The sequence below is a fragment of the Salvelinus fontinalis genome, chromosome 40 (assembly GCF_029448725.1).
Source record: "Salvelinus fontinalis isolate EN_2023a chromosome 40, ASM2944872v1, whole genome shotgun sequence".
NCBI classification, from domain to species: Eukaryota; Metazoa; Chordata; class Actinopteri; order Salmoniformes; family Salmonidae; genus Salvelinus; species Salvelinus fontinalis.
Genome location: NC_074704.1, coordinates 12,375,473 through 12,386,978, shown reverse-complemented (window position 1 = coordinate 12,386,978; position 11,506 = coordinate 12,375,473). Strand labels below are relative to the sequence as shown.

General features: G+C 45.5%; 1 protein-coding gene across 2 annotated transcripts; it reads right to left on the bottom strand.

The window, feature by feature from the left end:
* Positions 1 to 2,297: 2,297 nt before the first annotated feature.
* On the bottom strand, positions 2,298 to 10,524 carry LOC129839642 (heme-binding protein 1-like). Of its 2 annotated transcripts, XM_055907178.1 has the most exons (8): positions 10,345 to 10,524; positions 9,423 to 9,491; positions 9,248 to 9,329; positions 8,111 to 8,231; positions 7,318 to 7,457; positions 3,898 to 4,061; positions 3,447 to 3,550; positions 2,298 to 3,398 (listed from the first exon to the last, which is right to left on the bottom strand). In XM_055907178.1, coding segments are annotated over exons 1-8 (1,011 nt in total). In that variant the 5' UTR covers positions 10,347 to 10,524; the 3' UTR covers positions 2,298 to 3,069. The 2 variants fall into 2 exon arrangements, with proteins under 2 accessions (XP_055763153.1, XP_055763152.1); XM_055907177.1 differs by having other exon boundaries at positions 2,299 to 3,550.
* Positions 10,525 to 11,506: the final 982 nt, after the last annotated feature.

Here is an 11,506-nt window from a genome sequence, read left to right as displayed (position 1 = left end):
CAGGTCAGTGTGGTAACATGGATAACAGGCCAGTGTGGTAACGTGGATAACAGGTCAGTGTGGTAACGTGGATAACAGGTCAGTGTGGTAACGTGGATAACAAGTCAGTGTTGGTAACGTGGAAACAGGTCAGTGTGGTAACGTGGATAACAGGTCAGTGTGGTAACGTGGATAACAGGTCAGTGTGGTAACGTGGATAACAGGTCAGTGTGGTAACATGGATAACAGGTCAGTGTGGTAACATGGATAACAGGTCAGTGTGGTAACATGGATAACAGGTCAGTGTGGTAAAATGGATAACAGGTCAGTGTGGTAACATGGATAACAGGTCAGTGAGGTAACAGGTCAGTGTGGTAACAGGTCAGTGTGGTAACAGGTCAGTGTGGTAACAGGTCAGTGTGGTAACAGGTCAGTGTGGTAACAGGTCAGTGTGGTAACGTGGATAACAGACCAGTGTGGTAACGTGGATAACAGGTCAGTGTGGTAACATGGATAACAGGTCAGTGTGGTAACAGGTCAGTGTGGTAACAGGTCAGTGTGGTAACAGGTTAGTGTGGTAACGTGGATAACAGATCAGTGTGGTAACATGGATAACAGGTCAGTGTGGTAACATGGATAACAGGTCAGTGTGGTAACATGGATAACAGGTCAGTGTGGTAACATGGATAACAGGTCAGTGTGGTAACATGGATAACAGGTCAGTGTGGTAACATGGATAACAGGTCAGTGTGGTAACAGGTCAGTGTGGTAACATGGAAAACAGGTCAGTGTGGTAACAGGTCAGTGTGGTAACGTGGATAACAGGTCAGTGTGGTAACATGGATAACAGGTCAGTGTGGTAACATGGATAACAGGTCAGTGTGGTAACATGGATAACAGGTCAGTGTGGTAACGTGGATAACAGGTCAGTGTGGTAACATGGATAACAGGTCAGTGTGGTAACGTGGATAACAGGTCAGTGTGGTAACGTGGATAACAGGTCAGTGTGGTAACGTGGATAACAGGTCAGTGTGGTAACATGGATAACAGGTCAGTGTGGTAACAGGTCAGTGAGGTAACATGGATAACAGGTCAGTGTGGTAACAGGTCAGTGTGGTAACATGGATAACAGGTCAGTGTGGTAACGTGGATAACAGGTCAGTGAGGTAACATGGATAACAGGTCAGTGAGGTAACATGGATAACAGGTCAGTGTGGTAACAGGTCAGTGTGGTAACATGGATAACAGGTCAGTGTGGTAACATGGATAACAGGTCAGTGTGGTAACATGGATAACAGGTCAGTGTGGTAACATGGATAACAGGTCAGTGTGGTAACATGGATAACAGGTCAGTGTGGTAACGTGGATAACAGGTCAGTGTGGTAACGTGGATAACAGGTCAGTGTGGTAACATGGATAACAGGTCAGTGTGGTAACAGGTCAGTGTGGTAACATGGATAACAGGTCAGTGTGGTAACGTGGATAACAGGTCAGTGTGGTAACAGGTCAGTGTGGTAACGTGGATAACAGGTCAGTGTGGTAACAGGTCAGTGTGGTAACATGGATAACAGGTCAGTGTGGTAACGTGGATAACAGGTCAGTGTGGTAACAGGTCAGTGTGGCAACATGGATAACAGGTCAGTGTGGTAACAGGTCAGTGTGGTAACATGGTTAACAGGTCAGTGTGGTAACGTGGATAACAGGTCAGTGTGGTAACGTGGATAACAGGTCAGTGTGGTAACGTGGATAACAGGTCAGTGTGGTAACATGGATAACAGGTCAGTGTGGTAACATGGATAACAGGTCAGTGTGGTAACGTGGATAACAGGTCAGTGTGGTAACAGGTCAGTGTGGTAACGTGGATAACAGGTGAGCTGAGTGTGATAACATGGATAACAGGTCAGTGTGGTAACGTGGATAACAGGTCAGTGTGGTAACCTGGATAACAGGTCAGTGTGGTAACCTGGATAACAGGTCAGTGTGGTAACCTGGATAACAGGTCAGTGTGGTAACGTGGGTAACAGGTCAGTGTGGTAACATGGATAACAGGTCAGTGTGGTAACATGGATAACAGGTCAGTGTGGTAACATGGATAACAGGTCAGTGTGGTAACATGGATAACAGGTCAGTGTGGTAACGTGGATAACAGGTCAGTGTGGTAACGTGGATAACAGGTCAGTGTGGTAACGTGGATAACAGGTCAGTGAGGTAACAGGTCAGTGTGGTAACATGGATAACAGGTCAGTGTGGTAACATGGATAACAGGTCAGTGTGGTAACATGGATAACAGGTCAGTGTGGTAACATGGATAACAGGTCAGTGTGGTAACATGGATAACAGGTCAGTGTGGTAACATGGATAACAGGTCAGTGTGGTAACATGGATAACAGGTCAGTGTGGTAACATGGATAACAGGTCAGTGTGGTAACATGGATAACAGGTCAGTGTGGTAACATGGATAACAGGTCAGTGTGGTAACATGGATAACAGGTCAGTGTGGTAACATGGATAACAGGTCAGTGTGGTAACATGGATAACAGGTCAGTGGGGTAACATGGATAACAGGTCAGTGTGGTAACATGGATAACAGGTCAGTGTGGTAACATGGATAACAGGTCAGTGTGGTAACATGGATAACAGGTCAGTGTGGTAACAGGTCAGTGTGGTAACATGGATAACAGGTCAGTGTGGTAACATGGATAACAGGTCAGTGTGGTAACATGGTTAACAGGTCAGTGTGGTAACATGGTTAACAGGTCAGTGTGGTAACATGGATAACAGGTCAGTGTGGTAACAGGTCAGTGTGGTAACATGGATAACAGGTCAGTGTGGTAACATGGATAACAGGTCAGTGTGGTAACATGGTTAACAGGTGAGCTGAGTGTGATAACATGGATAGCATTTGAGCGGCAGGTGAATAAAGCTAATATGTGTCGTAACAATATGACACCAGTAGGGGGCGGTGGTGTATTACAGTAAATACTGAGGCAAGGGCCCAATCCCAAATGGACATCTAACTGAAGGAGCTCTATCACCACAGCAACCCTCCATACCCCTCTACTGTTCAGGGTCATATATAGCATTCCAGGGCTAGGCCAGGTTGAGGTCAGTGGGGTCGGCTACAGGGTTGTCAGAGGGGGTGTCCTCCAGGGAGGCCTCCACAGTGTTGTTCCAGGGGCCGTCCGCTTGGGGGTCAGAGCTGTTGGCCGAGGGGGTCTCCCCGACCACCGGGCCCTGAGAGGGGGTCACCTCGGGGGCCTGGGAGGGGGTGGGTGGCCGGTTGGCTGGGAGATCTGAGGGGGAGTCAGAGATGGTGCTGGAGGGGATGTGTGTGGCATTGGGTGTGTGTGACGTGTTGAGTGTGTTTGTGGCGTTGGGTGTGTGTGTGGCATTGGGTGTGGCGTTGGGTGTGTGTGTGGCATTGGGTGTGGCGTTGGGTGTGTGTGTGGCGTTGGGTGTGTGTGTGGGGGTAGGTGTGTGTGGTGGGGTTGGTTCCTGGGGGTCAGAGCAGACAGCCTCTCCCTCAGCTACGTACCACACCTCGTTGTGTCTGTTCATCAGCTTCAGAGGACTGGAGAGAAACACAGGAAATAATCAATACAGAGAGAGAGAGAGAAATAGAAAGAGAGAGAGAGAGGGTGTTCATATAGGAAGTGGGATTGATAGAGAGACAGACAGAGACAGAAACAGAGGACAGAATCAATACTAAGAGAGAGAGAGAGAGGGGTGTGTACGTGTATTTATGAGATCATAGTATGTGTGTGTGTATCTGAGATTAGTTTGTGTGTGTGTTTGTGTGTGTGTGTGTGTGTGTATCTGAGATTAGTTTGTGTGTGTGTGTGTATCTGAGATTAGTTTGTGTGTGTGTGTGTGTACATGCAAAAATGTGTTTGTGCTTATGTGTGTGTCCAGGCCTACCTGTCGTAGCCCACTCCGTAGTGGTAGGTGTGGTTGTAGTCAGCCTGGACTCTGGCCAGCTCCTTGGTCAGTAGGTGAGCATGAAGCCTGGAGGTCACTGATAACATCCAGCCTCCGTAGCTACGCACGTACACATCCATAGAGGGCATCTCAGTAAAGTAGAGCTAGAGAGAAACATCCCAGCAACAATAACACATTAGAACATCACTGATAACATCCAGCCTAGATTTGTTCACACAGACATAATGACATGGCACAATTCCTTAGAATTCAAGTCATTATCCCCTCTGATGGAAATAACTCCAGAACCATAGAGCATTATCCCACAGATATATAGATAATAGAACAATATCCACACAGATATATAGATAATATAGCATTATCCCCACAGATATATAGATCATAGAGCATTATCCCAACAGATATATAGATCATAGAGCATTATCCCCAATATCCCCACAGAAATATAGATAAAGCATTATCCCCACAGCTATATAGATAAAGCATGATCCCCACAGATATATAGATCATAGAGCATGATCCCCACAGATATAGACCATAGAGCATTATCCCCATAGATATATAAAGCATTATCCCCCCAGGTACTGTATATAGATCATAGAACATTATCCCCACAGATGTATAGATCATAGAACAATATCCCCACAGATATATAGATAAAGCATTATCCCCTCTGATGGAAATAACTCCAGAACCATAGAGCATTATCTCCACAGATATATAGAACAATATCCCCACAGATATAGATCATAGAACATTATCCCCACAGATATATAGATCATAGAACATTATCCCCACAGATATGGACAATAGAACATTATCCCCACAGATATATAGACAATAGAACATTATCCCCACAGATATATAGACAATAGAACATTATCCCCACAGATATATAGACAATAGAACATTATCCCCACAGATATATAGACAATAGAACATTATCTCCACAGATATATAGACAATAGAACATTATCCCCACAGATATATAGACAATAGAACATTATCCCCACAGATATATAGACAATAGAACATTATCCCCACAGATATATAGACAATAGAACATTATCCCCACAGATATATAGACAATAGAACATTATCCCCACAGATATATAGACAATAGAACATTATCCCCACAGATATATAGATCATAGAATATTATCCCCACAGATATATAGACAATAGAACATTATCCCCACAGATATATAGATCATAGAATATTATCCCCACAGATATATAGATCATAGAACATTATCTCCCCCCATTTTGACCTCAGACCCAATTTTTTGGGGAATGGACTCTACAAGGTGTCAAAAGCGTTCCACAGGGATGCTGGCCCATGATGATTCCAATGCTTCCCATGCTTGATACACACGGGAAACTGTTGAGCGTGAGAAACCCAGCAGCGTTGCAGTTCTTGACACAAACCGGTGTACCTGGCACCTACTACCATACCCTGTTCAAAAGGCACTTAAATATTTTGCCTTGCTTATCCACCCCCTGAATGGCACACGTACACAATCCATGTCTCTATTGTCTCAAGGCTTGAAAACACTTCTTTAACCTGTCACTTCCCCTTTATCTACACTGATTGAAGTGGATTAAACAAGTGACATCAATAAGGGGTCATAGCTTTCACCTGGATTCACCTGGTCAGTCTACGTCATGGAAAGAGCAGGTGTTCATAATGTTTTGTCAACTCAGTGTAGATACACTACATGGCTGAAAGTATGTAACATCTCATTTCAAAGTCATGGGCATTAATATGAAGTTGGTCCCCCCTTTGCTGCTATAACAGCCTCCACTGTTCTGGGAAGCCTTTCCACTAGATGTTGGAACACTGCTGCGGGGACATGCTTCCATTCAACCACAAGAGTATTAGTGAGGTTGGGCATTGATTTTGGGCGATTAGGCCTGGCTCGCAGTCGGCATTCCAAGTCATCACAAAGGTGTTTGATGGGGTTGAAGTCTGGGCTCTGTGCAGGCCAGTCAAGTTCTTCCACATCGATCTCGACAAACCATTTCTCTATGGACCTCGCTTGTGCACAGGGTCATTATCATGCTGAAACAGGAAAGGGACTTCCCCAAACTGTTGCCACAAAGTTGGAAACACAGAATAGTCTAGAATGTCATTGTATGCTGTAGCGTTAACATTTCCCTTCGCTGGAACAAAGAGGCCTGAACCATGAAAAACAGCCCTAGACCCTTATTCCTCCTCCACCAAACTTTACAGTTGGCGCTATGCATAGGGGCAGGTAGCGTATTCAGGGGATCTGCCAAACCCAGATTTGTCCGTCGGACTGCCAGATGGTGAAGTGTGATTCATCACTCCAGAGAATGCGTTTCCACTGCTCCAGAGTCCAATGACGGCAAACTTTACAAATCAAATCACATTTTATTGGTCACATACACATGGTTAGCAGATGTTATTGCGGGTGTAGCGAAATGCTTGTGCTTCTAGTTCCGACAGTGCAGCAATATCTAATAAGTAATATCTAACAATTCCACAACAACTACCTAATAGACACAAATCTGAAATCACAAATCTGGAATAAGAATATAAATATATTTATATGTACACCACTCCAGCCGACACTTGGCATTGCATATGGTGATGTTAGGCTTGTGTGCAGCTGCTCAGCCATGGAAACCCATTTCATGAAGCTCCCGACGAACAGTTCTTGTGTTGATGTTGCTTCCAGAGGCAGTTTGAAACTCGGTAGTGAGTGTTGCAACCGAGGACAGATGATTTTCCCGTGCTTCAGCACTCTGCGGTCCCGTTCTGTGAGCTTGTGTGGTCTACCACTTCACGGCTGAGCCGTCTAGGAGCAAAAACGTTTCCACTTCACGATAACAGCACTTACAGTTGACCGCGGCAGCTCTAGCAGGGCAGAAATTTGACGAATTGACTCCTATGATGGTGCCACGTTGAAAGTCACTGAGCTCGTCAGTACGGGCCATTCTACCGCCAATGTTTGTGTACGGACATCGCATGGCTGTTTGCTCGATTTTATACACCTGTCAGCAACGGGTGTGGCTGCAACAGCCAAATCCACTAATTTGAAGGGGTGTCCACATACTTTTGTAGCGATGCAGACCGTTCCCAGCTCCATAGCTGTCTACTGTACAGCAGAAGAGAACATCTTGATTCTTCATCTGTTGAGAACATCACTGTGTATACCTGCGTAGTGTAGCGCTAGGAACGGCAAGTTCCTGGGTTCAAATCCCGCAGGGGGCGCACACACTCACATGCTAGAAATATAGAAATATACACACTCACTACTACCGTAAGTGGCTTTGGATAAACACCTCTGCTAAAATGGCATACATCATAATGTTAATTGTGTGATGTGTTCGTTCCACCTGTTTCTGATTGGAGGGTTGGCCGGCCAGACTCACCTTGTCATTGGTGGGTGTGGGAGGCCTCTCCTGATAGGCTGCTGGAAGCAGGAAACTGAGGGTGTAGATGGCTGGTTCCCACATCCTGGTCTCCTCAGGGATCCTCACCAGGACTGGAGCAGTCATCTCCATCTGGAGACCTGGGACACACAGACATGTAGACACACAGACAGACATGTAGACACACACAGACACACAGACATGTAGACATGTAAACACACAGACATGTAAACACACAGACACACAGACACAGACACACAGACACGTAGACACGTAGACACACAGACACGTAGACACACAGACACACACACACACAGACATGTAGACATGTACACACACAGACACACAGACATGTAGACACACACACAGACGTACACACATATCCATTTAGAGGTGTATAGTATTCAAACACGCAATGCATTTCGTAGAGGTACAATGTCCTCAAATGTGTAAATTCAGACACACAGGACTAAATACACACCCTCTCTCTCTCTTACCTCCGTTATTGGCTCCAGTGATGTACTGAAACAGTCTCTCTCACCTCCGTTGTTGTCTCCAGTGATGTACTGAAACAGTCTCTTACCTCCGTTGTTGTCTCCAGTGATGTACTGAAACAGTCTCTTACCTCCGTTGTTGTCTCCAGGGATGTACTGAAACAGTCTCTTACCTCCGTTGTTGGCTCCAGTGATGTACTGAAACAGTCTCTTACCTCCGTTGTTGTCTCCAGGGATGTACTGAAACAGTCTCTTACCTCCGTTGTTGGCTCCAGGGATGTACTGGAACAGTCTCTCACCTCCGTTGTTGGCTCCAGTGATGTACTGGAACAGTCTCCTGAAGGCCATGGCTGCTCCCACCCCCATGAAGTAGGCCTCTGCATCCGTAGACACCCAACGAGTAGGACTGTAGTGACGGACCTGACAAACACACACACAAATATTATTAAAGGAGACGTTTTTAACATGTAGGTGCAGGTGTCCGTCTATCTCTCTCTGTGTGTGTGTGTGTGTGTGTGGGGGTGTGGTGTGTGTGTGTATGTGCGTGTAATGGTGTGTGCGTGTATGTGTGTATGTGTGATAGTGCGTGTGATCTTCAATAAAAAGGGTCAGATGACAATTATGGGGAAGAAAAATGTGTGATGGTGTGTGTGTGTGTGTGTGTGTGTGTGTGTGTGTGTGTGTGTGTGTGTGTGCATGCGTGTGATGGTGTGTGTGTGTGATGGTGTGTGTGTGTGCATGCGTGTGATGGTGTGTGTGTATATGTGTGTGTGGTGTGTGATGGTGTGTGGTGTGTGATGGTGTGTGGTGTGTGATGGTGTGTGGTGTGTGATGGTGTGTGGTGTGTGATGGTGTGTGGTGTGTGATGGTGTGTGTGTGTGATGGTGTGTGTGTGATGGTGTGTGTGATGGTGTGTGTGTGTTGGTGTGTGTGATGGTGTGTGTGTGTGTTTGTGTAATGGTGTGTGTGTGTGTGTGTTTGTGTAATGGTGTGTGTGTGTGTGTGTGTTTGTGTAATGGTGTGTGTGTGTGTGTGTGTTTGTGTAATGGTGTGTGTGTGTGTGTGTTTGTGTAATGGTGTGTGTGTGTGTGTGTGTTTGTGTAATGGTGTGTGTGTGTGTGTGTTTGTGTAATGGTGTGTGTGTGTGTGTGTGTGTTTGTGTAATGGTGTGTGTGTTTGTGTAATGGTGTGTGTGTGTGTGTGTTTGTGTAATGGTGTGTGTGTGTGTGTGTTTGTGTAATGGTGTGTGTGTGTTTGTGTAATGGTGTGTGTGTGTGTAATGATGTGTGTGTTTGTGTAATGGTGTTTGTGTAATGGTGTGTGTGTGTGTGTGTGTGTGTGTGTGTGTGTGTGTGTGTGTGTGTGTGTGTGTGTGTGTGTGTGTGTGTGTGTGTGTGTGTGTGTGTGTGTGTGTTTGTGTGTGTGTGTCCACTCACCTCATATTCGTCTGTTTTGCACACCAGCTCATACTCCAGACATTCCTTTGACTCGGAGCAGAAACTGGAGTTGTTGCTGGGGCTAGAGGACAGGAGATACAATGACACACTACTAACACACTCCATCACACACACGTGGTAAAGGTGTGTCATTGAAAAGGAGAGATTGTCTTACCCGACGCCGCCTTCAGCACCAACTGAAACCATTACAGCCATTAGAGCCACCAGCCCTGGGAACAACTCCCTGAGGACACACACACACACACACACACACACACACACACACACACACACACACACACACAGTTGTTCATATCGACTGTCCATTGGTGTGTGTGTGTGTGTGATGGTGTGTGTGTGTGTGTGTGATGGTGTTTTCTGCAGAGGTACAATGGGGAACATTATCCTCTGAGAGGGCGAGAGAGCAGGGAGGGGTGTGTGTGTGTGTGAGAGAGAAAGAGAGATAAATAGGGAGAGAGAGATTTTGCTGCATCGTCATACTCTCTCTGCACTAGTCCCAGCATCAGCAGCAGAGCAGGCGATCTGAGGTCACGGTGGAAAAGATAATGCTGCCAATGGTCTTAACTAGATCCTCATCAACCACTGACCTACTGCAGGGCAGAAACAATCCCGTTACTCAACTCAGCTAACAACCGTTATTTAACGGTTGGAAGCGAGCCAAAGGTGACGTTTCAATGCGGTAGACACACCGTGCTTGCCTTTCCTCAGCCAGGACCCGGTTAATATTGATGCAGAGGACCGAAACATGAGAGTGGGTGGCTCAGATACAGACTCTCTCCCTCTCTCTTTCTACCGCTCTCTCTCCGTGAGATGCGCAAGCAATGCGTCATTTTGCTGCTCAGGTCAATGTCACACCCACTTTACACTTTCTTTCTCATATTTTGTTATACAACTACAAAAAATATTTTCAAAAACCTTACCCATAGAATTACTCTCGTCCCATACACGTTGAAGTAAAACAAATAAACCTAACAAAATGTTTCCCATTTGCTTTATTAAGAAAACAATACGCAATAATAAATACTAGCCCAACATAGTCTGCTGAACAGCAGCAAACATGCAGTATGAGAACTCACATTGTGACGAGGAGTGTCCTGTCCCGTGTCCGTTATCCGCCGGTGAAATATGACTAGACTACTGCGTGCTTTGTGCGCTCTGGAGGACGACGTCACCCGGTTAGAACGGCAGTAGCTTTATAGTCTACTGCAGCTCTCGCTGCTTACGAAACCACAGCCAGGTCTGGGCTGGCCCACTAACGGCCGACCGGAGGGGCGCAGGTGTGTCTGTGTGTGTTAATAATGCAGCCGCGTGGGGTTAGCCGCGAGAAGTAGTTTAAGGGATGCAGAATGAATGCAGATTTCTGCCTTCACTGAAGACATCGATATTGGTCCGCCGATACTGAACTAGCGAAGGTCCAGTGCAATACTTTAGTGAATAAGACTTAACTAAATGTATGAGTGTTTACCAGCATTTGTAACTTGAGTCTGATAATTATCTGTAAAAAACAGTTAATCTGATAATACTTTTGGCATATAAAAATTATATTATATAAAAAATGTAATCTTGTGTTGTCTTAAGGGTAAAAAATGACCGCCACTATGTTTAACAACAAAGAAAACCCACTAAATGATATTTTTTCAACTTGAAATTTGATGACTTTTCCTAGAGTGACCCCAACAGAAAAAGTTAAACATCGCCTTTGTTCATATTTCCATGAAAGCTGGACACCACCAGGGTATAAAGATTGTCTTAGGGTCATTTCATCCTGAGGAAGGCACTGTGATGCCCAAACATTGGTAAATACCCATTAAATTGCTGGGAGTTTATATATGGAGTGTGCGATTTTATTTTGACCCGGACGTTATAAAATAATTTACACACCACAAAAAAAACAAAGACACACACACAATGAGAAATTGAGATTATGTGTGCTACTGATTGAACTCAGCCAGCAGCTCCTGAAGAGGAAGATCACCATGGTTGGCAGTTAGAAAGAACAAGCCTGAGCTCCCCCCTGCAATCCTCGCAAGGATGGGTAGAGAGGCCTTCTCATAAACGTTTGCCTTCACCCCACCACCACTCTAGTTTCTTACCTCCTATAGAGGAACAATAATGTGGTCCTCCTGAGCATACTGAACAAAATGGCTGAGATCAATGATCATGAGGACAGGAAGCCAGCCATCATCCTGTACTACAACAACAACAAAGGACAGGAAGCCAGCCATCATCCTGGACTAC